The sequence below is a fragment of the Zosterops lateralis genome (genome assembly GCF_965231275.1).
Source record: "Zosterops lateralis genome assembly, chromosome: 23".
Lineage (NCBI taxonomy): Eukaryota > Metazoa > Chordata > Aves > Passeriformes > Zosteropidae > Zosterops > Zosterops lateralis.
In genome coordinates, this window is record NC_139783.1 from 949,528 (window position 1) to 977,523 (window position 27,996).

At 53.3% G+C, this 27,996-nt stretch overlaps 3 protein-coding genes and 2 long non-coding RNA genes across 5 annotated transcripts; 2 read left to right on the forward strand and 3 right to left on the reverse strand.

Moving 5' to 3' along the window:
* Positions 1–155: 155 nt before the first annotated feature.
* Positions 156–27,954, reverse strand: LOC310918384. Its single transcript, XR_014591653.1, has 3 exons — positions 27,857–27,954; positions 27,776–27,815; positions 156–167 (listed from the first exon to the last, which is right to left on the reverse strand). It is a non-coding gene; the product is annotated as an uncharacterized lncRNA (long non-coding RNA).
* LOC310918385 lies at positions 5,993–6,481 on the forward strand. The gene is made up of 3 exons (XR_014591654.1): positions 5,993–6,037; positions 6,119–6,171; positions 6,378–6,481. It is a non-coding gene; the product is annotated as an uncharacterized lncRNA (long non-coding RNA).
* LOC310918275 (striatin-4-like) lies at positions 6,703–14,002 on the reverse strand (the record flags this gene model as incomplete). Its single annotated transcript, XM_083877130.1, has 8 exons — positions 6,703–7,078; positions 9,196–9,282; positions 10,160–10,261; positions 10,942–11,073; positions 11,943–12,110; positions 12,805–12,956; positions 13,620–13,667; positions 13,785–14,002. The coding sequence occupies 8 exons, from the start codon at positions 14,000–14,002 to the stop codon at positions 6,909–6,911; spliced, it is 1,077 nt and encodes a 358-aa protein (XP_083733256.1). The 3' UTR covers positions 6,703–6,908.
* LOC310918276 (striatin-4-like) lies at positions 14,020–25,044 on the reverse strand (the record flags this gene model as incomplete). The annotated part of the gene is made up of 10 exons (XM_083877131.1): positions 25,000–25,044; positions 22,257–22,360; positions 21,377–21,441; positions 20,318–20,378; positions 18,954–19,163; positions 17,705–17,801; positions 15,682–15,868; positions 15,297–15,371; positions 14,705–14,787; positions 14,020–14,103 (listed from the first exon to the last, which is right to left on the reverse strand). The coding sequence occupies exons 2-10, from the start codon at positions 22,283–22,285 to the stop codon at positions 14,020–14,022; spliced, it is 891 nt and encodes a 296-aa protein (XP_083733257.1). The 5' UTR covers positions 22,286–22,360; positions 25,000–25,044.
* FKRP (fukutin related protein) lies at positions 24,912–27,815 on the forward strand. Its single transcript, XM_083877241.1, has 2 exons — positions 24,912–25,099; positions 25,958–27,815. The coding sequence occupies exon 2, from the start codon at positions 26,106–26,108 to the stop codon at positions 27,741–27,743; it is 1,638 nt and encodes a 545-aa protein (XP_083733367.1). The 5' UTR covers positions 24,912–25,099; positions 25,958–26,105; the 3' UTR covers positions 27,744–27,815.
* Positions 27,955–27,996: the final 42 nt, after the last annotated feature.

Consider the following 27,996-nt stretch of genomic DNA (forward strand, 5'->3'; position numbering starts at 1 on the left):
TCATTGTCACCTCAGTGTCACTTCCCTCCCTCAATGTCACCCTCAATGTCATCTCAGTGCCACCCTCAGTGTCACTTCAGTGTCACCCTCAATGTCACCGCAATGTCACCCCAATGTCACCCCAGTGTCACCCTCAGTGTCACCTCAGTGTCACCCCCAATGTCACCCTCTCCTTTTGTCCAGTGTCACCCTCAGTGTCACCTCAGTGTCACCTCCCTCCCCTCGATGTCACCCCCCAATGTCACCCCAATGTCACCCCAGTGTCACCTCCCTGTCCCCACAGGACCCGTCCGGCTCCGGTGGCCCCGAGGGGACACGGGGGGTGACCCGTGGCCGGGGACAGGGACAGGGACAGGGACAGGGACAGGGACAGGGACAGGGACGTCCCCGGAAGCGGAAATGTGTCAACGGCTTCATCATGTTCTGTCGCCTGAACCGCCGAGAGTACATGAGGTGACACTGGGGACAGCGGGGACACTGAGGGGACAGCGGGGACATTGGGGACATTGGGGACACTGGGGACACTGGGGACACTGGGGGGATTGGGGACAGGGGGACAGCGGGGACAGTGGGGACATTGAGAGCATTGGGGACATTGGGGACACTGAGGGGACAGTGGGGACATTGGGGACATTGGGGACACAGGAGACATTTGGGACATTGGGGACAGTGGGGACATTGGGAACACTTGGGGATACTGGGGACACACAGGAGACATTGGGGACATTGGGGACATTTGGGGATATTGAGGACATTGGGGACATTGGGGACACTGGGGACAAGGGGACATTGGGGACATTGGGGACAGCAGAGGACCCTGGGGAGGGGACACAGGGGCCACCTCTGAGTGGGGGGTGGTGACACCTCAATGACATCACAGTGACATCACAGTGACACGGGGGGTCGGTGCCACCTTGGTGCCACTTGGTGCCATTTGGTGTCACTTTGGTGCCACCTTGGTGCCATTTGGTGCCGTTTGGTGTCACTTTGGTGCCATTTAATGTCACTTTGGTGGCCTTTGGTGACACTTGGTGACACTTTGGTGGCAGTGCCATCCCCGGGCTGACCTCCACGGCCGCCACGCGGGACCTGGCCCAGCTCTGGCGCAGCCTCGGCCCCGACGAGCGCCGCCCCTACTGGTTTGTACTGGTTTATACTGGTTTGGACTGGTTTGTACTGGTTTGGACTGGTTTGGACTGGTCTGTACTTGTTTATACTGGTTCGGACTGGTTTGTACTGGTTTGTGATGGTTTGGACTGGTTTGTGATGGTTTGGACTGGTTTGTACTGGCTTATACTGGTTTGGACTGGTTTGTACTGGTTTGGGCTGGTTTATACTGGTTTGTGTTGGTTTAGACTGGACTGGACTGGTTTGGACTGGTCCATACTGGTCCATACTGGTTTATACTGGTTTATACTGGTTTATACTGGTTTATACCATCCCACACTGGTTTATACTGGTCCACACTGGTCCATACTGGTTTATACTGGTTTATACCGTCCCATACTGGTTTATACTGGTCCATACTGGTTTATACTGGTCCACACTGGCCCACACTGGTCCATACTGGTCCGTACTGGTCCGTACTGGTCCATACTGGTCCATACTGGTCCATACTGGTCCGTACTGGTCCATACTGGCCCACACTGGTCCATACTGGTCCACACTGGTCCACACTGGCCCACACTGGTCCATACTGGTCCCGCAGCCGGCGCGCGCGGCGTTTCAGCCGCCAACACGACCGGATGGTGCGGCCCGAGCGCGACGGGGACAGCGACGGGGACAGCGACGGGGACAGTGCCACCACCCCCCTGAGGCTGCTGCTGGCGGCGCACGCCCCCCCGGGGACGGGGCTGTGACACTGGGGACACCTGGGGACATCTGGGGACACCTGGGGACACCTGGGGACACCCTGGGGACACCCTGGGGACACCCTGGGGACAGGCCGGGACAGGCCGGTGTCCCCTCCAGGGTGGTGGCCCCGTCCTGGTTTGTGTCCCCAGTCTCAGTTTGTGTCCCCAAGGTGTCCCCATCATGTCCCAGTCCCAGTTCTTGTCCCAGTTTGTGTCCCCAAGGTGTCCCCAGTTCCAGTTTGTGTCCCCATCATGTCCCCGTCATGTCCCTGTCCCAGTTCATGTCCTCAATTCCAGTCTGTGTCCCCAAGGTGTCCCCATCGTGTCCCTGTCCCAGTTTGTGTCCCTGTCCCAGTTCATGTCCCTGTCCCAGTTTGTGTCCCCATCATGTCCCCAATTCCAGTTTGTGTCCCCAAGGTGTCCCCGTCATGTCCCAGTCCCAGTTTGTGTCCCTGTCCCAGTTCATGTCCCCAGTTCCAGTTTGGGTCCCCATCCTGATTCTTGATTCCCCATCATGTCCCTGTCCCAGTTTGTGTCCCAAATTCCAGTTCATGTCCCCATCCTGGTTCTTGTCCCCATCATGTCCCAGTCCCTGTCCCTGTCCCAGTTCATGTCCCTGTCCTGGTTCCTGTCCCCATCCCAGTTTGTGTCCCCACTGAATTCTGTGTCCCCATTCTGGTTCTTGTCCCCATTACATTTCTTGTCCCCATAATGTCCCCATCCCTGTTCTTGTCCCCATCCCTGTTCTCGTCCCCATCACGTCCTTGTCCCACTCTGTGTCCCCAAACTGTCCCAGTTTGTGTCCCCAATCCTGGTTCCTGTCCCAGTTTGTGTCCCCGCTGAATTCTGTGTCCCCATCCTGGTCATTGTCCCCATGGTGTCCCTGTCCCAGTTCATGTCCCCAGTTCCAGTTTGTGTCCCCAAGGTGTCCCCGTCCCAATCCATGTTCTGGTTCTCATCCCAGTTCCTGTCCCAGTCCCTGTCCCCATTGAATTTTGTGTCCCCATCGTGTCCCCACCTCAGTTCTTGTCCCCATCGTGTCCCTGTCCCCAGTCCCTGTCCCTGTCCCAGTTCCTGTCCCCACTCCCAGATCTTGTCCCAGTTCCCGTCCCCATGGTGTCCCCATCATGTCCCTGTCCCAGTTCCCGTCCCCATGGTGTCCCCATCATGTCCCTGTCCCAGTTCCCGTCCCCATGGTGTCCCCATCATGTCCCTGTCCCAGTTCCTGTCCCCATGGTGTCCCCATCATGTCCCTGTCCCAGTTCCTGTCCCCATGGTGTCCCCATCATGTCCCTGTCCCAGTTCCTGTCCCCATGGTGTCCCCATCATGTCCCTGTCCCAGTTCCTGTCCCCATGGTGTCCCCATCATGTCCCTGTCCCAGTTCCTGTCCCCATGGTGTCCCCATCCCATTCTTTGTCCCTGTCACTGTCCCTGTTCCTGTCCCCACCCCAGTTCTTGTCCCCAATCCCAGTTCCTGTCCCTGTCCCCAGTCCCTGTCCCCATTAAAATCTGTGTCCCCAATTCCAGTTTGTGTCCCCAAGGTGTCCCCAATCCCAGTGCCAGTCCCTGTCCCCATGGTGTCCCCAATCCCAGTCCCAGTCCCTGTCCCCATTAAAGTCAGTGTCCCCAAATACAGTTTGTGTCCCTGTCCCCAATCCCAGTCCCTGTCCCAGTTCCTGTCCCCATGGTGTCCCCATGGTGTCCTTGTCCCCAATCCCAGTCCCTGTCCCCCCCCCAATGTCCCCTGTGCCCCCCCAGTGTCCCCTGAACCCCTCACTGTCCCCAAGGGGCTCCTCCAGTGTCCCCAATGTCCCCAATTGTCCCCTGTGACCCTTCAATGTCTCTCAATGTCCCCAAGTGTCCCCTCAATGTCCCCAAGTGTCCCCTCAATGTCCCTGTACCCCCCAAATGTCCCTTTTGACCCCCCAAGTGTCCCCTCAATGTCCCCTGTGACCCCCCAAATGTCCCCAAGTGTCCCCCGTGACCCTTCAATGCCCCCAAATGTCCCCCCAATGTCCCCAAGTGTCCCCAGTGCCACCTCCCTGTGTCCCCCCAATGTCCCCTTTGCCTCTCCGTGTCCCCAAATGTCCCTGTGACCCCCAAGTGTCCCCTCAATGTCCCCAAGTGTCCCCTCAATGTCCCCTGTGACCCCCCCCAAATGTCCCCTAATGTCCCCAAGTGTCCCCAGCCCATGGGGGGGGTCCCATCGATGACAGAAGGTGACACTGAGGGGGGATTTGGGGACAATTTGGGGGATTTGGGGACACAGGGGGGAATTTTGGGGACAATTCTGGGGATTTGGGGACAATTCAGGAGAATTTGGGACAATTTGGGGAAATTTTGGGACAATTTGGGGGATTTTGGGACATTTTGGGGGAATTTGGGGACAATTTGGGGGATTTGGGGACATTTTGGGGGATTTGGAGATAATTCTGGGGATTTGGGGACATTTTTGGGAAATTTGGGGACATTTTGGGGACAATTTGGGGGAATTTGGGGACACTGGGGGGGAGATTTGGGGTAATTTGGGGTATTTGGGAACAAATCAGGGGATTTTTGGGACAATTCTGGGAATTTGGGGACATTTTGGGGGGATTTGGGGACAATTCCGGGGATTTTGGGGACACTGGGGGGGTGGTGACACTGGAAATGTCCCTTTTTTATCCCTTTTTTCCCCATTTTTGTCCTTTCCCCCCATTTTTTCCCTTTTTTTCCCCAATTTTTGTCCCTTTTCTCCCAATTTTCCCCCAATTTTCGTCCCTTTTCCCCCCAGTTTTTTTCCTGTTTTTTTTTCCCCTTTTTTTCCCAATTTTTTTTGTCCCATTTCCATCTCAGGGCCATCACCCAAAAATTAATTTTTTTTTTGCCAAAAAAATTCCTTTATTCCCTCCCCTCCCCCACCCCAAACAACCCCCTCCCTCCCCCCCAAAAAAACACCAAATAAATATCGAGAAAACTCCGTTAAAAAGGGGAATTTTGGGGAAATTTGGGGGATTTTGGGGCGAATTTGGGGGATTTTGGGGCTCCCAAATTATCACACGGTGATAAGGCAGCGCTGGCAGCCCCTGGGGGGGAATTTGGGGGGATTTTGGGGTAATTTTTGGGGATTTTGGGTAAATTTTGGGGTTTTTTTTAAGGGGAGGGTTGGGCTGTACAAATTTACAAAAGGGGGAAAAAAATCCCAAAATTTTTAGGGGAAAAAAATCCCAAAAAATTTGGGGGAAAAGTTTAAAAAATTGGAAGGAAAAAAATTCCCAAAAATTGGGGGAAAAAAAATAAATCCAAAATTTGAGGGAAAATCCCCAAAAATTGGAAGAAGAAGAAAAAAAAATCTCAAAATTTGGGGGAAAATCCTAAAAATTGAGGGGGAAAATCGCCAAAAATTTTGGGGAAAAATGTCAAAATTTTTTTGGGAAAAGTGTCAAAAATTTGGGGAAAAAAATCCCCAAAAAATTGGGATGAAAAACTCAAAAATTGGGGTGGGAAAAATCCCAAAATTTGAGGGGGAAAATTCCAAAATTAGGGGGGGAAATTCCCAAAACTGGAGGGAAAAAATCCCAAAATTTGGGGGGAAAAATCCCAAAAAATTTTGCAGGAAAATTTCAAAATTTGGCTGAGGATAATCCCAAAAATCTGGGGGAAAATCCTAAAAATTTTTTGGGGAAAAATCCTAAAACTTGGGGGAAAAAAAACCAAAAAAATTTGGGGGAAAATCCAAAAAAATTTGGGACAAAAACCTCAAAAATTGGGGTGGGAAAAATCTGAAAATTTGAGGGAAAAATCTGAAAATTTGAGGGAAAAATCTGAAAATTTGAGGGGAAAAAATCCCAAAATTTGGGGGAAAAAATCCCAAAATTTGTGGAGGAAAAATCCCAAGATCTGCTGTCCCCAGGTGGCACCTCAGGTGTGTCACACCTGGGCACAGGGAGGTGACAGAGGCCACCACAGGTGTCACCAACACTGAGAAATAAATGGCACCAGCACCTGGCCTGGCCCAGGTGTGTCCCCAGGTGTGTCCAGGTGTGTCCCAGGTGTCACCAGGTGTGTCCAGGTGTCCCCAGGTGTGTCCCAGGTGTCCCAGGTGTGTCCAGGTGTCCCCAGGTGTGTCCCAGGTGTCACCAGGTGTGTCCAGGTGTCCCCAGGTGTGTCCCAGGTGCCACCAGGTGTGTCCAGGTGTGTCCAGGTGCCACCAACACACAGAAACAAATGATGTCACCCTGGTGCCACCTCCTGTCCCAGTCCAGCGCTGTCCAAGTGTGTCCAGGTGTGTCCCAGGTGTGTCCAGGTGTGTCCCATCTGTCCTCAGCTGTGTCCCAGGTGCCACCAGGTGTCCCCAGGTGTCCCCAGGTGTCACCAACACATGGAGGAAAAACCAGCACCACCTCCTGTCCCAATCCAGTGCTGTCCCAGGTACCACCAGGTGTGTCCAGGTGTGTCCAGTTGTGACCAAGTGCCACCAACACACACAGAAACAAATGGCACCACTTCTTGTCCCAATCCAGCGCTGTCCAGGTGTGTCCCAGGTGCCACCAGGTGTGCCCCCAGGTGTCCCCAGGTGTCACCAACACATAGAGGAAAAACCAGCACCACCTCCTGTCCCAATCCAGCGCTGTCCAGGTGTGTCCCACGTGTCCCCAGGTGTGCCCAGGTGTCCCCAGGTGCCACCAACACATAGAGAAACAAATGGCATCACCTCCTGTCCCAATCCAGCGCTGTCCAGGTGTGTCCCAGTTGCCACCAGGTGTGCCCCCAGGTGTCCCCAGGTGTCCCCAGGTGTCACCAACACATGGAGAAAAAACCAGCACCACCTCCTGTCCCAATCCAGCGCCGTCCAGGTGTGTCCCACATGTCCTCAGGTATCTCCAGGTGCCCCCAGGTGCCACCAGGTGTGCCCAGGTGTGTCCAGGTGTGTCCCAGGTCAAGGGAAAGCCACCACAGGTGCCACCAACACACAGAGAACCAAATGGCATCACCTCTTGTCCCCATCCAGCGCCGTCCAGGTGTGTCCCACGTGTCCCCAGGTGCCACCAGGTGTGTCCAGGTGTGCCCAGGTGTCACACAAACACCTTGGCCAGCCCGTCGGCGCCGGCGCTGGCGCTCAGGGCCCTCCGGGGGTGAAAGGCCACGGCCAGAACGGCCTCGTGGTGCTTCCGGCGGTGGGCGGGGAGTTCCTGCACACAGGTGTGCTGGGCCAGGTGCCACAGCCGCAGGGAGCAGTCGTGACCTGTGGGGGGACAATGGGGACATTAATGTCACACAGGTGTGCTGGGCCAGGTGCCACAGCCGCAGCGAGCAGTCGTGACCTGTGGGGACACAGGGGACAGTAATGTCACACAGGTGTGCTGGGCCAGGTGACCTGTGGGGACAATGGGGACATTAATGTCACACAGGTGTGCTGGGCCAGGTGACCTGTGGGGACACACAGGGGACATTAATGTCACACAGGTGTGCTGGGCCAGGTGACCTGTGGGGACACACAGGGGACATTAATGTCACACAGGTGTGCTGGGCCAGGTGACCTGTGGGGGGACAATGGGGACATTAATGTCACACAGGTGTGCTGGGCCAGGTGACCTGTGGGGACACACAGGGGACATTAATGTCACACAGGTGTGCTGGGCCAGGTGACCTGTGGGGGGACAATGGGGACATTAATGTCACACAGGTGTGCTGGGCCAGGTGACCTGTGGGGACAATGGGGACATTAATGTCACACAGGTGTGCTGGGCCAGGTGACCTGTGGGGACACACAGAGGACATTAATGTCACACAGGTGTGCTGGGACAGGTGACCTGTGGGGGGACAATGGGGACATTAATGTCACACAGGTGTGCTGGGCCAGGTGACCTGTGGGGACAATGGGGACATTAATGTCACACAGGTGTGCTGGGCCAGGTGACCTGTGGGGACACACAGAGGACATTAATGTCACACAGGTGTGCTGGGACAGGTGACCTGTGGGGGGACAATGGGGACATTAATGTCACACAGGTGTGCTGGGCCAGGTGACCTGTGGGGACACACAGGGGACATTAATGTCACACAGGTGTGCTGGGCCAGGTGACCTGTGGGGACACACAGGGGACATTAATGTCACACAGGTGTGCTGGGCCAGGTGACCTGTGGGGGGACAATGGGGACATTAATGTCACACAGGTGTGCTGGGCCAGGTGACCTGTGGGGACACACAGGTGAGGTGACACAGGTGACACACAGGGGACAGTGAGGGGACACTGGTGCGTTCAGGGGTCACTCAGTGGTCACTCATTGGTCACTCATTGATCACTCAGCACTCATCGGTCACTCAGTGGTCAGTGGTCACTCACTGCTGGACAGCAGGACAATGACAATGGTCACTCATCAGTCACTCATCAGTCACTCATCGGTCACTCATTGGTCACTCATCGGTCACTCATGGGTCACTCAGTGGTCACTCAGTGGTCACTCACTGCCGGACAGCAGGACAATGACAATGGTCACTCATCAGTCACTCATGGGTCACTCAGGGTCACTCAGCACTCATGGGTCACTCAGTGGTCACTCATTGGTCACTCAGTGGTCACTCAGGGTCACTCAGCACTCATGGGTCACTCAGCAATGGTCACTCAGTGGTCACTCATTGGTCACTCAGTGGTCACTCACTGCCGGACAGCAGGACAATGACAATGGTCACTCATCAGTCACTCATTGGTCACTCATTGGTCACTCATCGGTCACTCAGCGGTCAGTGGTCACTCACTGCCGGACAGCAGGACAATGACAATGGTCACCCATCAGTCACTCATTGGTCACTCATTGGTCACTCATCGGTCACTCATCAGTCACTCATGGGTCACTCAGGGTCACTCAGCACTCATGGGTCACTCAGTGGTCACTCATGGGTCAGTGGTCAGTGGTCACTCACTGCCGGACAGCAGGACAATGACAATGGTCACTCATCGGTCACTCATTGGTCACTCATTGGTCACTCATGGGTCAGTGGTCACTCAGTGGTCACTCATTGGTCACTCAGTGGTCACTCACTGCCGGACAGCAGGACAATGACAATGGTCACTCATCGGTCACTCAGCACTCATTGGTCACTCAGCAATGGTCACTCATTGGTCACTCATTGGTCACTCACTGCCGGACAGCAGGACAATGACAATGGTCACTCATCAGTCACTCATGGGTCACTCAGCACTCATGGGTCACTCAGCAATGGTCACTCATTGGTCACTCAGTGGTCACTCACTGCCGGACAGCAGGACAATGACAATGGTCACTCATCGGTCACTCAGCACTCATTGGTCACTCAGCAATGGTCACTCATTGGTCACTCAGCGGTCAGTGGTCACTCACTGCCGGACAGCAGGAAGGCTCCGCTGGGGTCCAGGGCCAGGCAGGTGACGGCGTCCAGGTGAGCGACCATCGAGTGAACCACCTGACCTGGGGACGGGCGGGGGCAGGTAATTACCACTAATTACTCCTAATTACCCCAATCACCCCTAATAAAGCTAATTACCCCTAATCACCCCAAATAAACATAATTACCCCCTAATTACCCCAAATAAACCTAATTACCCCTAATTACCCCAATCACCCCAATAAGGCTTATTAGCCCTAATTAACCCCTAATTATTCCCCAGCCACCCCTTAATTACCCAAATAAAGCAATTACCCTAAATTACCCCTAATTAGTAATAATTGCCTCCCAATAAAGCTAATTACCCCTAATTAACCCTTAATTATTCCCCAGCCACCCCTTAATTACCCAAATAAAGCTGATTACTCTGAATTACCCCCTAATTAGCCATAATCACCCCAATAAAGCTGATTACCCCTAATTAACCCTTAATTATTCCCCAGCCACCCCTTAATTAGCCCAATAAAGTTGATTATCCTAAATTACCCCCTAATCAACCCCAATCAAGCTTATTACCACATTTTCTTCCTAATTACCTCCCAATCAAGCCAATTACCCCATTTTCCCTAATTACCTCAATCACCCCAATAAAGCTAATTACCCCATTTTCCCCTAATTACCCCTAATTACCTCCCAATAAACCTAATCACCCCATTTCCCCTAATTAGCCATAATTGCCTCCCAATCAAGCCAATTAGCCCTACTTTCTCCCTAATTACCCATTAATTACCACTAATTACCTTCAAATCAAGCCAATTACCCCTATTTTACCCCTAATTAGCCATAATTACCTCTCAATCAAGCTAATTACCCCTATTTTTCCCTTCATTACCTCCCAATCGTGCTAATTAACCCCTAATTAGCGCTAATTAGCATTAATTAACCCAATTAATGCCCCACCTGTGCGGGTGTCCAGGTAGCGGATGGCGCGGTCATCGCTGGCCGTGATGGTCAGCGGCTGCCAGGGGTGAGTGACCACCTGGTTCACCTGGGCACTGCCACCTGTGGGGACACCGGGACACTGGGGACACCTGGGGACACCTGGGGACACTTGGGACAGCTGGGGAGACTTGGGGACATTGGAGACCCTTGTCAGGGTCAGGTGGCCCCTGGGGACCTCAGGGGACACTTGGGGTCATCAGGGGACACCTGGGGACACAGGGCGGGGTCAGGTGGCCCTTGGGGACATTGGGAACATCAGGGGACACCAAGTGACTCTTGGGGACCTCAGGTGATCCTTGGTGACACCAGGTGGCCCTTGGGGACATTGGGGGGGTTCAGGTGACACCAGGTGACCTTTGGGGACACTGGGGGGTGTTCAGGTGACCTTTGGGGACACTGGGGGAGGGTTCAGGTGACCTTTGGGGACATTGTGGGGGATTCAGGTGGCCCTTGGTGACATTGGGGACATCCAGGGGGGGTCACTCACCTCCGTTTGGGGACACCAGGGTGGCCCTTGGGGACATTGGGGGGGGCTCAGGTGACCCTTGGGGACTTGAGGGGGTTCAGGTGACCCTTGGGGACATTGGGGGGGTCCAGGTGACCCTTGGGGATCTCAGGTCGCCCTTGGGGACATTGGGGGGGTTCAGGTGGTCCCAGGTGACCCCAGGTGACCCTTGGGGACATCTGAGGGGGTCCAGGTGGCCCTTGGTGACATTGGGGACACGGGGGGGGTCACTCACCTCCGTTTGGGGCCACCAGGGTGGCCTTGGTGGCCTCGAGGTCGTAGAGGACGGTGGCACCTGAGCGGAAGCCGGCCACCAGGTGGGACGGCTGCGTGGGGACAAAGGTCACCGACGTGGGGACACCGTGATCTGTGGGGACAGGACAGGTGTGACACAGGTGTGACACAGGTGTGTCACTCAATGTCACCGACGTGGGGACACCGTGATCTGTGAGGGGACAGGACAGGTGTGACACAGGTGTGGGGACACCGTGACCTGTCAGGGGACAGGTGTGTCCCCAGGTGTGTGTGTGTGTCCCCAAATGTCCCCAATACCCTCAGGTGTGTCCCCAGGTGTGTCCCCAAGTCCCTCAGGTGTGTCCCCAGTGTCCCCAGGTGTGTCTGTGTGTCCCCAGGTGTGTCCCCAAGTCCCTCAGGTGTGTCCCCAGGTGTGTCCCCAATGTGTCCAGTTCCCCCAGGTGTGTCCCCAGGTGTGTCTGTGTGTCCCCAGGTCACCCAGGTGTGTCCCCAGCATGCCCAGGTGTGTCCCCAGTGTTCCTAGGTGTGTCCCCAGCATGTCCAGGTGTTCACAGGTGACTCAGGTGTGCTCCCAGCATGTCACAGGTGTGTCCCCAGGTGTGTGTGTGTGACCCCAGGCGTGTCCCCAGGTGTGTCCCCAATGTCCCCAGGCGTCCCCAGGTGTCCCAGCTCACCTGAGTGCCCATGCAGGACGCTGAGGCAGGTGCCCCCCCGCGGGGGTCCCAGAGCTGTCCCCAGGTGTGTGTGTGTGTCCCCAATGTCCCCAGGTGTGTCCCCAGGTGTGTCTCAGGTGTGTCCAGCTCACCTGAGTGCCCGTGCAGGACGCTGAGGCAGGTGCCCCCCCCCCCGTGGGGGTCCCAGAGGTGTCTCCAGGTGTGTCTGTGTGACTCCAGGTGTGTCCCCAAGGGGACAGGTGTGTCCCCAATGTCCCCAGGTGTCCCCAGGTGTGTCCCAGGTGTCCCCCCAGGTGTCCCAGCTCACCTGAGTGCCCGTGCAGGACGCTGAGGCAGGTGCCCCCCCCGCGGGGGTCCCAGAGGCGCACGGTGCCATCGGCCGAGCACGAGGCCAGGTGACGGCCGGTGACATCGAAGGCCAGGCCCCAAACGGCGTCACAGTGACCGTCCAGGACAGCGCGGAGCACCCCGGGGTCTGGGGACACAGGGGACATTGGGGACATTGGGGACAGCACGGAGCACCCCGGGGTCTGGGGACAGCACAGGGGACATTGGGGACATTGGGGACATTGGGGACACCGCGGAGCACCCCGGGGTCTGGGGACAGCACAGGGGACATTGGGGACATTGGGGGGATTGGGGACAATGGGGACAATGGGGACATTGGGGGATTGGGGACATTGGGGACACATGGGGACATCGGGGGGATTGGGGACAATGGGGACATTGGGAACATCAGGGGACATTGGGAACATGGGGGACACTGGGGGGATTGGGGACATTGGGACATTGGGGACATTGGAGACATTGGTGGTGACATTGTCCCCAAGCCCCAGATGGTGCCACCATGACTGTCCAGGACACTGTGGAGCACCCCGGGGTCTGGGGACAGCACAGGGGACATTGGGGACATCAAGGACAGTGGGGACATTGAGGACACTGGGGACATTGGTGACATGGGGGGCATTGGGGACATTTGGGGACATTGAGGAGATTGGGGACATTGGGCACACAGGGGACATTGGGGACAGTGGGGGGACTGGGGACATTGGGACAATCAAGGGCATTGGGGGTGTTGGTGGTGGCATTGTCCCCATGTCCCCAGCTGTCCCTGCTGTCCCCATGTCCCCAGCTGTCCCCGCTGTCCCCATGTCCCCGGTGTCACCCACCGTAGCCGTCGTAGGGGTCGCTGTCCAGCGGCGGGAGGCGCCAGCAGCGGATCCGAGCGTCCACCCCGGCACTGACACACAGCCCCGTGTCACCGCTGTCACCTGTGTCACCTGTGTCACCTCCTGCCACCGCCACCGCCAGCACGGGGCCCCTGGGATGGGGACAAAGTGACAGGAGTCACAACAGTGTCACCTGTGTCACCTGGGTCACCTCCTGCCACCGCCACCGCCAGCACGGGGCCCCTGGGATGGGGACAAAGACCAGAATAATGTCACCACGAGGTGACAACGGGGTGACAACGTGAGAGAAATTGGAATAAAGACACAGCCAGGTGACACCGAGGTGATAAGGAGGTGACACTGAGGTGACAAACAGGTGAGAATGAGGTGACACTGAAGGTGACACTGAGGGTGACACCCAGACGACCCTGAGGTGACCCTGAGGTGACACTGAGATGACCCTCAGGTGACACTTTGGTGACACTTTGGTGCCACCCAGACAACCCTCAGGTGACACTCTGGTGCCACCCAGGTGCCACTTTGGTGACACTCAGACAACCCTGAGGCGACACTCAGGTGACATTTTGATGCCACCAGGGCGACCCTGAGGTGACAATTCGGTGCCACATTGGTGCCACTTCAGTGACACCCAGGTGACACTTTGGTGACATTGAGACAACCCTCAGGTGCCACTTTGGTCACACTCAGACGACCCTCAGGTGACACTTTGGTGACACTCTGGTGACACTCAGACGACCCTCAGGTGACACTTTGGTGACATTCTGGTGACACTCAGGTGACACTCAGGCACCCACCTGTGCCCGCGGAAGGCGTACACCGGCTCCACGTCCAGCGCCGCGCTCCTGGAGGGGACACAAGTGACAAAACCGGTGACAACGAGCCACGCGGCGGGGAGGTGACACTCCTGTCACCCCCTGCCACCCGTTTGTCACCCGTTTTGTCACCCGTTTGTCACCCACTTGCGGGGCCCGAGGGGCTTGTGCAGGTTCCAGAGCTTGAGGGTGGCGTCCTCGGAGGCCGTGACCAGCGCGGGGTGACAGGGGACAAAGGCCAGCGCCCGCACGGCGTCGTAGTGACTGCGCAGGGTGACACGGGGACTCCAGCTGGGCCGCGGGGACACCTGGGGACAGGGGGGACATTGGGGACACCTGGGGACATTGGGGACACCTGGGGACATTGGGGACATTGGGGACATCAGGGGACAAAGGCCAGCGCCCGCACGGCGTCGTAGTGACTGCGCAGGGTCACACGGGGACTCCAGCTGGGCCGCGGGGACACCTGGGGACATTGGGGACATTGGGGACACTTCGGGGACATTGGGGATACTGGGGACATTGGGGACATTTGGGGACATCAGGGGACAAAGGCCAGCGCCCGCACGGCGTCGTAGTGACTGCGCAGGGTGACACGGGGGCTCCAGCTGGGCCGTGGGGACACCTGGGGACATTGGGGACACCAGGGGACATTGGGGACAGCTGGGGACATTGGGGACATCAGGGGACATCAGGGTCAGCTGGGAGCTCCAGCTGGACCGCGGGGACACCTGGGGACATTGGGGACACCAGGGGACATTGGGGACAGCTGGGGACATTGGGGACATCAGGGTCAGCCAGGGGCTCCAGCTGCACCTTGGGGACACCTGGGGACGGGAGGGACACTTGGGGACAATCCGGAGACACTTTAGAGACATTGAGGATATGGGGACATGGTGGCACTTGGGGACTCGGGGACATTGAGGGGTGGAGAGGACTGTGATGGCACTTGGGGACACTGTGGGGACACTGTTGGGGACATTGTTGGGACACTGGGGACCCCGTGGGGACACTGGGGACACTGTAGGGACACCAGGGACACCCTAGTGGCACTTGGGGACACTCACGTCACCGCTGTCGCCGTCGTTTGTCACCGTCAGCTCCGCCAGGTCCCCGAGGCCGTCCAGGGCCAGCGCCTCGCCACCCAACCCTGGGGACACAGGGGACACTTGGGGACATTTGGGGACATTGGGGACATCACTGGGACACTGGGGACATTGGGGACATCACTGGGGACATTGGAGATATTGGGGACATTGGGGACACATTGGGGACATTGGGGACATCACTGGGGACATTGGGGACACATTGGGGACATTGGGGGACACACAGGGGACACTGGGGTGGCCTTGGGGACACTGGGGACATCCAGGGCTGCTGAGGACAGAGGGGACACAGGTGAGGGGACACACAGGTGACAGTGCGGACACAGGTGACACACAGAGGTGACAATGGTGACATACACAGTGGTGACAGAGGTGACACAAAAGTGACATTGAGGTGACACAGGTGACACACAAGTGACACACAGGTGACACACAGGTGACAGGAGTGTCCCTACCTTTGGGTGGCCGTGGTGGCCCCGGTGACACAGAGGTGACACAGGTGACACACACACAGGTGACACACAGGTGACACAGGTGACAGGAGTGTCCCTACCTTCGGGTGGCCGTGGTGGCCCCGGTGGCCGCGGTGGCAGCAGGTCCCCGTCCCGCAGGTGACACCGGTGACTCCCTGGGACAACAGAGCAGGGGACAGGGGTGTCCCCAAATGTCCCCCAAGGTGTCCCCAAGTGCTCCCCGGTGTCCCCAGGTGTGCCCAGGTGCCCCCAAGTGTTCCCAGGTGTCCCCAAGTGTCCCCAAGGTGTCTCCAAGGTGTCCCCAGGGTGACTCCAAATGTCCCCAAGGTGTCCCTGAGTGTTCCCAGACTCACCTCAGGTGTCCCCAGGTGTCCCCAGGAGTCCCCAGGAGTCCCCAGGTGTCCCCAGACTCACCCCTGATGTCCCCAGGTGTCCCCAGGTGTCCCCAGGTGTCCCCAGACTCACCCCTGATGTCCCCAGGTGTCCCCAAGGTGTCCCCAGGTGTCCCCAGGAAATCAAACTCCCCCAGGGCGTCCTCGGAATCCTCGTCATCGTCATCGTCCTCATCATTGTCATTGTCATTGTCATTGTCATCGTTGTCATCGTTGTCATCGTTGTCATCGTTGTCCTCCTCGGGGACCTTGGGGACACCCTGGGGACAAAAAGGGACAAAAATGGGAAAAAAAAAGGGAAAAAAATCGACAAAAAGGGACAAAATGGGAGAAAAAGCAACAAGAAAAGGGCAAAAATGGACAAAAAAATCACCCGAAAAGCAAAAAATTCCCCCCCAAATTTTCAGTTTAAAAAAATCCCCTAAAATCTTCCCAAAATCCCCCAAAAAATCCCCCCAAAATCCCCCAAAAAATCCCCCCAAAATCCCCCCAAATCCTCTAAAATCCTCTAAAATCCCCCAAAAATCCCCTAAAATCTCCCCAAAAATCCCCTAAAAATCCCCCCAAATCCCCCCAAAAATTCACTAAAAATTCAAAAAAAAATCCCCAAAAATATCCCCTAAAATTCCCTAAAAATCCCTCCAAATTCCCAAAAAAATCCCCCCAAAATATCCCCCCAAATCCCCCCCAAAATCCCCTAAAAATCCCCCAGAATTCCTAAATATTCCTTAAAAAGTCCCTAAAATCCCCCAAATGGCCCAAAAATCCCCTAAAATTCCCAAAAAATTCCTTAGAAATCCCCCAAATCCCCCAAAATTCTGTAAAAATCCCCCCAAATGGCCCAAAATTCCCCTAAAAATTACCTAAAAATTCCCCAAAAAATCCCTAAAAATCGCCTAAAAATCCTCAAAAAATCCCCAAAAATCCCCTAAAAATCCTCTAAAAAATCTCAAAAAAATTCCCAAAAAATTCCCTAAAAATCCTCAAAAAATCCCCAAAAATCCCCTAAAGATCCTCTAAAAAAATCTCAAAAAAATCCCCAAAATCCCCTAAAAATCCTCTAAAAAATCCCCAAAAATCCTCTAAAAATCCTCTAAAAAAATCCCCAAAAATCCCCTAAAAATCCTCTAAAAAATCTCAAAAAAAAAAAAATCCCCAAAAATCCCCTAAAAATCCGTAAAAAAATCTCAAAAAATCCCCTAAAAATTCCCTAAAAATCCCAAAAAATCCACTAAAAATTCCCCAAAAAAATCCCTTAAAATTCCCTTAAAATCCCCAAAATTGCCCTGAAAATTCCAAAAAAATTCCCTAAAAAAAATCAAAAAATCCCCTAAAAATCCCCAAAAATTCCCAAAAAAATCCCCAAAAATCCCCTAAAAATCCTCTAAAAAAATCCCTAAAAAAAAATCTCAAAAAATTCGCTAAAAATCAAAAAAAAATCCACTAAAAATTCCCAAAAAATCCCTTAAAATTCCCTTAAAATCCCTAAAATTGCCCTGAAAATTCCCCAAAAAAAATTCCCTAAAAAAATCTCAAAAAATCCCCTAAAATATCCCCAAAAATCTCCTAAAAATCCTCTAAAAATCCCTAAAAAAATCTCAAAAAATTCGCTAAAAATCCCAAAAATCCACTAAAAATTCCCAAAAAAATCCCTTAAAATTCCCTTAAAATCCTCCAAAAATCCCTAAAAATTGCCTAAAAATCCTCAAAAAATCCTGCAAAATCCCCTAAAAATCCTCTAAAAATTCCCCCCAAAAAATCGCCAAAAAAATCCCCTAAAAATCCCCCCCAAAATCCCCCTAAAATTCCCTAAAAAAATCCCCAAAAAATCCCTAAAAATTCCCTAAAAATCCTCAAAAAAATCCCTAAAAATTGCCTAAAAATCCCCTAAAAAAATCCCCAAAAATTCCCTAAAAAATCCCAAAAAATCCCCAAAAAATCCCCAAAAATCCACTAAAAAATCCCCTAAAAATTTCCAAAAAATCCCCTAAAAATCCCCCAAAAAATCCCCAAAATTGCCCTGAAAATTCCCAAAAAATCCCTTAAAAATCCCCTAAAATCCCCTAAAAATCCCCAAATTTTGGTAATTTTGGTACCTTTGTTGGGGTGGGGGAGGGGCGCGGCGGCTCCTCCTCCTCGTCACTGTCCTCCTCGGGGGGGGAGGGGCGCGGCCCCGCCTCCTGCCCCGCCTGTCTGCAAGAAAAAAAATCAAATTTATAGAGTTTTAGGGTGAAAAAATCCTGAAAAAATAAAATTAAAATGAAATTTAAACGGAATTATGTGAAATCGGCGCGAAAAATGGTGGAAAAATGGGTGAGAATGTTGGAATTAGAGAAGAAACCTTAAAATTTTCCTAAAAAAAGTCAATAAACTCCCCCAAACCACCCCCAAAAAAACCCCAAAATTCCCCCAAAAAATTCTCAAACCTCCCACCCCCCCCCCAAAAAAAAAAAAAAATCCAAAATCCCCAAAAGTTCCCCAAATAACCAGAAATCAACCCCCCAAGATTCTAAAAGTTCCCCCAAAAAACTCAAATCAACCCCCAAAAAATCCCAAAGATTCCCCCAAATCACCCCAAAAAACCCCAAATCCCAAAATTTCCCTAAATTCCCCCAAAAAAACCTTAAATTTCTAAGAAAATTTAAAAAGTCCCTAAAAAAAGCCCTAAAATCCCGAAAAATCCCCCAACCTCCCAAAATTCACAAGTTTTTCCCCCAAATCCCAAGAAGTTCCCAAAAAATTCCCCCAAAAAATCCAAAAATTCCCCATAATTCCTCCCAAATCCTGAAACCTCTCAAAATTCCCAGAAGTTCCCCAAAATCCCCCCAAAAAACCCCAAAATCCCCCAAAAAATCCCCCAAAATGCCCCCAAAAATCCCTAAAAAAACCCCCCAAAACTTCCCCCCAAAAATCCCCAACCCTCCCCAAAAATTCCCCAAAAAATCGGAAAAAATTCCAAAAAATTCCCTAAAAAAATCCCAAATCACACTCAAAAAAAATTCACAAAATTCCTTAAAAAAATCCCCCCAAAAATAAAAAAAAAACCCTAAAAAAATCCCCAAAAAATCCCAAAAAACCCTGAAAAAATCCCAAAATAACCCGAAAAAAGCCCCAAAAAATTCCCAAAAAACCCCTAAAAAATCCCCAAAAATTCCCTCAAAAATCCCACTCAAAAAAATCCCCCAAAATTCCCCCAAAAAATCCAAAAAAATCAAAAAAACTCCTAAAAAAATTCCCAAAAATTCCCAAAAAAATCGCAAAAAATCCCCCAAAAAATCCCCAAAATTCCCCAAAAATCCCAAAAATCCCCCAAATGTCCAAAAATTCCCAATTTTTCTCCCCAACCTCTGGATCTGCTCCTCGATCCTCCTGAGCAGCAGCGACTCTGTGGGTGGGGGAGGGGAGGGGGGTCCCGGAGCCCCCGAAATTCCCGAAGAAATTCCCAAATTTTCGGCAATTCCCGAATTTCCGGGGGGGCCCCGGCCCAGGAGGGATCGGAGCCGTCGGGATCTCATGTCCAGGATGGTGTCGCTGTATCCAACCTCCTCCAGGTACCTGAAAATTGAGTTTTTAGAAAGAAAATTTTAGAGAAAAATAAGAAAAATTAAGGTGGGAAGTTAAAAAATAAAAATGGGAATAAAAGGAATAAAATTAATAAAAATTTCTCAGTGAAATCTCCAAAAAAAATCAATGAAAATTCAACAAAAATTAGTCAAAAGGATTTAAAAAATTGTACAGAATTTCATGAAAGTTCCAAATGTCTCCAAAGAAACCCTAAAATTAGCAAAAAATCCCCAAAAAATCCCACAAAAAATCCCTTAAAATTCCACAAAAACTCCTAAAAAAATCCCACAAAAATTCCTCAAAAAATCCCCAAAAAATCCCACAAAAATTCCCAGTAAAATCCCAAAAAAATTCACCCAAAAAATCCCACAGAAATTCCCAAAAAATCTCAAAAGAAAATTCCCACAAAATTCCCCCCAAAAATCCCACAAAATTCCCCAAAAAATGTCACAAAAACTCCCAATAAAATCCCACAAAAATTCCAAAAAAAACCCCCAAAAAATCCCATAAAAAATTCCCACAAAAATCCCCTCCAAAATTCCCAATAAAATACCACAAAAATTCCTCAAAAAAATCCCCAAAAATTCCCAAAAGTTTCACAAAAATTCCCAAAAAAGTTCCACAAAAATTCCTCAAAAAAATCCCCAAAATTCCCAAAAAAATCCCAAAAAAATTCCCCCCAAAAATTCCCAAAATAGTCCCACCAAAATTCCCAAAAAAAATCCTACAAAAATTCCCCAAAATTCCCAAAAAAACCCACCAAAATCCCCCCAAAAATCCCACAAAAATTCCCCCAAAAAATCCCACCAAATTCCTGAAAAATCCCACAAAAAATCCCACAAGAAATTCCATTAAAAATACCCAAATAATCCCTCTGAGATCCCAAAAAATCCCACCAAAATTCCCCCAAAATTCCCAAAATATCCTCCCAAATCCCCCAAATTTCCCCCAAAAATCCTCTAAAAATCCCCCCAAAAATCCCCCAAAATATCCCCAAAATCTGCTCCCAAAACCTCCAGAAAAACACAAAAAAACCCCCCAAATCCTCTAAAAATCCCCAAATCCCCCCCAAAAAATCCCCAAATCCCCAAAAAAACCCCAAAATCCTCCCAAAAATGCCCCAAAAATCCCATTTTTGGCCTCACTGTCTGAGGAGGTTCCTCCCGTCCTTCCAGGCGCCCTCGAGCTCCACGGGGCCGTTGGACACTGAGAGAAAAAAAGGATTAAAAACCCTAAAATATTAAAAAAAACCACCAAAATAATCCCAAAAAATAGCCCAAAATTAGCCCAAAATCTGCCCCAAAATCAGCCCAAAAATAACCCCAAGTTACCCCCAAAAATAGCCCAAAGTTATCCCAAAAATCCCCCAAAATCAGCCCAAAAATCCCCCAAAATCGTCCCAAAAAATACCCCAAATCAACCCCAAAATTATCCCAAAATCAACCCCAAAAATCATCCAAAATCAAGCCCCAAAAAACCCCAAATCAACCCAAAAATGCCCCAAAATCCATCCCAAAAAAACCTCAAAAATACCCCAAAATCAGCCCTAAAAAATCCCTGAATTTCCCCCCCAAAAATCCCCAAATTTTCCCCCAAAAATCCTTAAATTTCCCCTCCAAAAATCCCCAAATTTGTCACTGAAAAAATCCCCAAATTTCCCCCAAAATATCCCCCAAAATCCCCAAATTCCCCCCAAAACATCCCCGAATTTGCCCCAAAAAAATCCCCAAAAATCCTTGAATTTCCCCCCCAAAAAATTGTCAAATTTCCCCCAAAAAAATCCCCCAAAAATCCCCAAATTTCCCCAAAAAAAACCCCAAATTCCTGACCAAAAATCCTCAAATTTCCCCCCAAAATCCCCCAAAAATCTCCAAATTTGCCCCAAATTTCCCCCAAAAAATCCCCCAAAAATCCCCAAATTTCCCCCAAAAAATCCCCCAAAAATCCCCAAATTTTCCCCCTAAAACTCCCCAAATTTCCCCCCAAATTTCCTGAAAAAATCCCCAAAAATCCCCAAAAAATCCCCAAATTTCCCCAAAAAATCCCCAAATTTCCCCCAAAAACCCCCCAAATTTCCCCCCAAAAATCCCCAAATTTCCCCCCAAATTCCTCCAAAACTCCCCAAATTTCCCCAAAAATCCCCAAATTCCTCCAAAACTCCCCAAATTTCCCCAAAAATCCCAAAATTTGTTTTTTTTTCTCACCAGGTTCCTCAGGACGTTTCTCCCCCGGCGCCTCCGGCCCCGATTTCAACTTCTGGTACTTGGACCTGAAAATGCAAAATTTGGAAAAATTTTAGAGAAATTTGGGGTTTTTTAGGGAAATTTGGGGGTTTCAGGGGATTTGGGGATTTTTGGAGATTTTTAGGACTTTTTTTGTGGATTTTTGGGGGTTTTTTTGTGATTTTTTTGGGGTTTTTTTGTGATTTTTAAAATGATTTTTGGGTAATTTTTAAGAAGTTTTGGGGGGTTTTTTATGAGATTTTTTGGGATTTTTGGCGAGTGTTTTTGGTGGATTTTTGGGGGTTTTGTTTTTGATTTTTAAAATAATTTTTGGGAGATTTTTGAGAGGTTTTGGGGGATTTTTTGGGTGATTTTTGGGAGGATTTTTTGGGGGGGGTTTTGAGGGGTTTTTTGTGATTTTTTGACTTTTTTTTGTAATTTTTTGAATGATTTTTAGGTGATTTTTGGGAGATTTTGGGGTTTTTTTGTTTTTTTTTTTTTTTTTGGAGGGGGTTGAGTTTTTTGGGGGATTTTGGGGTTTTTTTGCAAATTTTTTAGAGATTTATTTTGTGATTTTTTAAAAATGATTTTTGGGGGATTTTTGAGAGGTTTTGGGGTTTTTTGGGGGGGATTTTTTGGGGGGTTTTGGGTGATTTTTGCAGTGATTTTTGGGTTTTTTAGGAGATTTTAAGATTTTTTCGAGATTTTTAGGCATTTTTTGTATGATTTTTTTGGGATTTTTATAAAATTTTTGATTTTTTTTCTCAAAATTCCTGCGCTTTTCTGCAAAATTTTTGTTTTATTTGTAGAATTTCAGTTTTAAAATAAAACTTTAAATTTTATGATTTTTTTTGCTTCTTACCTTTCTTGTTTGAGGGCGAATTCCAACATCCTGATCCTCCTGACCAAATCCAGCTTCAGGTTCTCCTGTCCCTGCCTCTCCCCCTGCAGGAACGTCACCTGCGCCTGGGGACACCAGTGACACCCATCAGGGGCACCCAGGGGTGACAGGGACACCCAGTGACACCCAGGGGACACCCAGGGGACACCCAGGTTCTCCTGTCCCTGCCTTTCCCCCTGCAGGAACGTCACCTGTGCCTGGGGACACTGGGAACATCAGTGACACCCAAGGGTGACAGGGATACCCAGGGACACCCAGGAGACACCCAGGGAGTGTCCCTGACCCTGAGGAGGTGGCACTGCAGGGACACCCAGTGTCATCCCAGTGTCCCCTGTGCCACTCCCAGTGTTCCCAGTGCCATCCCAATGTCCCAAACTCATCCCAGTATCCCCAGTGCCACTCCCAGTATTCCCAGTGTCCCTCCCAGTGCTACTCCCGATGTCCCCACACCCATCCCAGTATCCCCAGTGCCATTCTCGGGGTCCCCACACCCATCCCAGTGTCCCTCCCAGTACTCCCAGTGTCCCTCCCAGTGTTCCCAGTATCCCCAGTGCCATTCCCAGTGTTCCCAGTGCCCTCAGTGTCCCTCCCAATATCCCCAGTGCCATCCCAGTGTCCCCACACCCATCCCAGTGTTCCCAGTCCCTCCCAGTGCCACTCCCAGTATTCCCAGTATCCCCAGTCTTCCCAGTGTCCCTCCCAGTATCCTCAGTGCCACTCCCAGTGTCCCCACACCCATCCTAGTGTTCCCAGTGCCACTCCCAGTATCCCCAGTACCTCTCCCAGTGTTCCCAGTGTCCCCAGTGTCCCCAGTGTCACTCCCAGTGTCCCTCCCAGTGTCCCCACACCCATCCCAGTGTCCCCAGTGCCATCCCAGTATTCCCAGTGTCACTCCCAGTGTTCCCAGTGCCACTCCTGGTGTCCCTCCCAGTGTCATTTCCAATGTCCTGGTATCCCCAGTGCCACTCCCAGTGTCCCCAGTGCCCCTCCCAGTGCTACTCCCAATGTCCCCACACCCATCCCAGTATCCCCAGTATCCCCGGTGTCACTCCCAGTGTCCATCCCAGTGTCCCCAGTGCCACTCCCAGTATCCCCAATGTCACTCCCAGTATCCCCACACCCCTCCCGGTGTCCCGGTGTCCCCTCCCAGTATCTCCAGTATCCCCAGTGGTCTCCCCAGTGTCCCCAGTGCCACTCCCAGTATCCCCAGTATCACCGGTGTCCCCTCCCAGTGTCCCCACACCACTCCCAGTATCCCCAGTGTCCCTCTCAGTATCCCCACACCACTCCCAGTATCCCCAGTGTCCCCTCCCAGTATATCCCCAGTATCCCCACACCCATCCCAGTGTCCCCAGTATGCCCAGCGTCTCCTCCCAGTATCCCCAGTGTCCCCAGTGCCACTCCCGGTGTCCCCTCCCGGTGTCCCCACACCCCTCTCCGGTGTCCCCTCCCAGTGTCCCCAGTGCCACTCCCAGTGTCCCCAATGCCATCCCAGTGTCCCTCCCAGTATCCCCACACCCCTCCCAGTGTCCCCAGTGCCATCCCAGTATCCCCAGTGTCTCTCCCAGTGTCCCCACAACCATCCCAGTGTCTCTCCCAGTATTACCAGTATCTCCAGTGCCACTGCCAGTGTCCCCAGTGTCTCCTCCCAGTATCCCCAGTGCCACTCCCAGTGTCCACATACCCATCCCAGTATTCCCAGTGTTCCCAGTGCAACTCCTGGTGTCCCTCCCAGTGTCATTTCCAATGTCCCAGTATCCCCAGTGTCCCTCCCAGTGTCCCCAGTGCCATCCCAGTGCCCCCCCCAGTATCCCCAGTGTCCCCAGTGCCACTCCCGGTGTCCCCTCCCGGTGTCCCCACACCCCTCTCCGGTGTCCCCTCCCAGTGTCCCCAGTGCCACTCCCAGTGTCCCCAATGCCATCCCAGTGTCCCTCCCAGTATCCCCACACCCCTCCCAGTATCCCCAATGCCACTCCCAGTATCCCCAGTGCCATCCCAGTATCCCCAGTGTCCCTCCCAATGTTCCCAGTGCCACTCCCAGTGTCCCCAGTGCCACTCCCAGTATTCCCAGTGTCTCTCCCAGTGTCCCCACAACCATCCCAGTGTCTCTCCCAGTATTACCAGTATCTCCAGTGCCACTGCCAGTGTCCCCAGTGTCTCTCCCAGTATCCCCAGTGCCACTCCCAGTGTCCACATACCCATCCCAGTATTCCCAGTGTTCCCAGTGCAACTCCTGGTGTCCCTCCCAGTGTCATTTCCAATGTCCCAGTATCCCCAGTGTCCCTCCCAATGTTCCCAGTGCCACTCCCAGTGTCCCCAGTGCCATCCCAGTGTCCCCCCCAGTATCCCCAGTATCCCCAGTGCCACTCCCGGTGTCCCCTCCCGGTGTCCCCACACCCCTCTCCGGTGTCCCCTCCCAGTATCCCCAGTGCCACTCCCAGCATCCCCAGTGCCATCCCAGTGTCACTCCCAGTATCCCCACACCCCTCCCAGTATCCCCAATGCCACTCCCACTATCCCCGGTGTCCGGTGTCCCACCCGGTGTCCCCCCGCCCCTCCCGGTGTCCCCTCCCCCTCTCCCGCCGCCGGTGCCGCCATTTCCTCCCAAGATGGCGCCGCGCTGTCCGGTCTCGGTGTCGCGGTGTCCCCTCCCGGTGTCCCCGGGCCGTCCCTTCCCCTCATGAGGGAGCGCCGCCGCCATTACCTGCAGCTCGGCCCTCTCGGCCTCCCAGCGCCCTTTCTCGGCCTCGAAGCGCGCCCACTCGTGCTGGATGAAGTGCAGGATGCCGGGCAGGCTGAGGCCGGTTCGTGGCGGGGCTCGGGGCCCGGGGGAGGCGGCGGGGGCGGCGGGAGAGGCGGCGGGAGCGGCGGCGGGAGCGGCCCGGGCCGGCGGGGCCCGCTCGGCCGCCATGGCCGCTGCCACAAAGGGAGCCACGGGCCCGCGCCGCTTCCTGCCAGAAAGGGAGCCGGGAACGGGGCGGGGCTTGGGGACAAAGGGGCGTGGCTTAGGAGAGAAAGGGGACGGGGCTTGGAGGGGAGACGGGATGGGTTTAAATGGGAGGGGGCGGGATTTAAATGGGAGAGTGGGCGGGGTTTAAATGGGAGAGTGGGCGGGGTTTAAAGGGGAGTGGGCGGGGTTTAAAGGGAGGGGCGGGGTTTAAGGAGGAAGGGGCGTGGTCAGAGGGAGGTGTAGTTGCCGTGGAGACGGGAGGGTTAAAGGGGATTTGTTTTTGGGTTTTGGGGGATTAAAGGGGGTTTTGGGGGGGTTTAGGAATGTTTTGGGGGGTTAAAGGAGATTTTGGGGGGTTTGGGGGTTAAAGGGGATTTTGGGGAGTTTTGGGGTTTTTTGGGGAGTTAAAGGAGATGTTGGGGGGTTAAAGGGGGTTTTGGGGGATTTTAGGGGATTTTGGGGAAGTTTTGGGGGGATTTGGGGGTTATAGGGCTATTCAGGGGGTTTTTGGTGCAATTTTCTGGTTTTTAGTTAATTTTTGGGAGTTTTTTTGGCGTCTTTGGAGGAGATTTTTTTGGGGGTGTTCACAGGGGGATTTTTTATAAAAAAATTTTTTATGGGCTCTTAAGGGTTTAATTACCGGCTCCTCATTAACATTTCATTAATTAATGGTTAATTTTTATAATTAATGTAAAATTTTTTTTCTCCACAGCGCCACCGCGCGGCCACTTCCGGTATTGCACCCACCACTGAGCTCCTTAATTAACCCTCCCAAACCAACTTAATTAACGCATTAACCCCCCAAAAAACCAACAAATTCATTAATTAGGGAGGTTAAATCATTAATTAATGAGGACAGGATGAGGATCACGCCCTGCCAGGCCGCTCTGGCCGCTGCTATCACTCTGAACTTGCTGTTCCTGCTCTGCTCCCGCCTGTCCCCGGGGGGGTCCCCGCAGTGCCGGGGGGTCCCCAGAGGTGTCCCCGGGGGTGTCCCCGGTGTCACCGTCATCCTGCGGGACTCCCGAGACCCCGAGCAGGACCTGGAGGGCACAGCCCGTTCCTTCTCCTCCCTGCCCGGCCTCGCGGTGCTGGTGGTCAGCGAGGAGGCGCCGTACCCCCCGGTCACTCTGCCAGCCGGGGTCACCGTGCTGTCCCTGCGGCCGCAGCCCCATCGGTCAGCGCCGCGCCCGGAGCTGGCCGTGCTCACCCGCCACGTGGCCCTGGTGCCCGACGGCGCTCGGGCCGTGCCGGGGCTGCTCCGGCGCATGAGGGACGTCCTGGAGGCCACCGCGGATGGCACCGTCAGGGTGGTGGCGGCGGCTGTTGGGGACGTCAGGCCGAACTGTTTGGATTTGGAGGTGGACGTTAAAGCGTGGACGGCGCGCTACAGCCACCAGAGTGACCACAAGGAGCGGAATGGCCACAAGAGTGACCACAATCAACAGAGTGACCACAAGGAGCGGAATGGCCACAAGAGTGACCACAATCAGCAGAGTGACCACAATGACCACAGGAGTGGCCACAATGACCATCAGGCTGTCCGGTGTGGAGCTCTGGACGGAGCCCCAGTCGTTCTCCTCCTCCGAAGCCGCGATCTTTTCTCCCTGCCCTTCCCTCTGTCCACTCCGGTGGTCACCTCGCTGTCCATCCAGGCCTCCCTCCGCGGCTGGCGCCTCCTGCTCCTCCCAGACTCCTTCCCTTTATCCCCTCGCCCTCCCTCCTCTCCCCACTCCCTGTGGAAATCCCAAACCCTCCGCGAGCAGCAGCACCGGGCTCTGATGGAGGACTTTGGGGTGAAGCTGGAGGAGCTGCCGGACGGGCGGCGCCGCTGGCACGGCTGCGCCAAGGACACGCCGCGCTGCTTCGGCACCGTCCGCTCCCAGACCCCCGAATACCTCCTGGCCGGACGCTGGACACCCCCCTGCTGCCTCCAGGCCCTCCGAGTGACCGCCAGGCACGTCCTGGCCGAGCTGGACTCCGCCGGTGTCCGGCACTGGCTGGAGGGAGGGTCACTCCTGGGCGCCGTCCGCCTCGGGGACATCATCCCCTGGGATTACGACGTTGACGTGGGTTTGTACCTCCAGGACGTCCCCAAATGCCGCTGGTTGGCCGCAGTGGTCACCACCGGTCAGCCGGTCGAAGACCCTCAAGGATTTTTTTGGGAAAAAGCCTCGGAAGGGGAGTTTTTCCGGGTCCATTTCAGCAGGACCAACCGGCTGCACGTGGATTTGTGGCCGTTTTTCCCCGACGGGAGGGGGATGATGACCAAGGAGACGTGGCTGGGCCACGGGCAGGACGTGGAGTTCCCCGAGAGGTTCCTGCAGCCCCTGGGCTCGGTGCTCTTCGCTGGCCTCGTGGCCAAGGCTCCCAACAGCCCCCGAGAGTTCCTCGAGTTCAAATTCGGGCCCGGAGCCGTGGAGAGGCCCCAGTACCCCAACCCCGGGCTCAGGAGGCTGGAGCAGGACTTGGGGACGCCAAATAAACCCCCACGGTGACTTTGGGGGCACTTCTGGGGTCCCTGGGTCACCTTTGGGCTCCCAGTGTCACCTTTGGGGTCTCTGGGTCACCTTTGGGGTCTCTGTGTCACTTTTGGGGGTCTCAGTGTCACCTTTGGGGTCCCTCTGAGGGTCCCAAAGCCCCCTGAATGTCCCAACCCCAGGGTCAGGAGGCTGGAGCAGGACTTGGGGACACCAAATAAACCCCCACGGTGACTTTGGGGTCACCTTTGGGGTCTCTGGGTCACCTTTG

Bases quoted from the DNA above. Each gene is read 5' to 3' on its own strand.
- FKRP (XM_083877241.1), top strand. From the start codon at position 26,106: ATGAGGATCACGCCCTGCCAGGCCGCTCTGGCCGCTGCTATCACTCTG.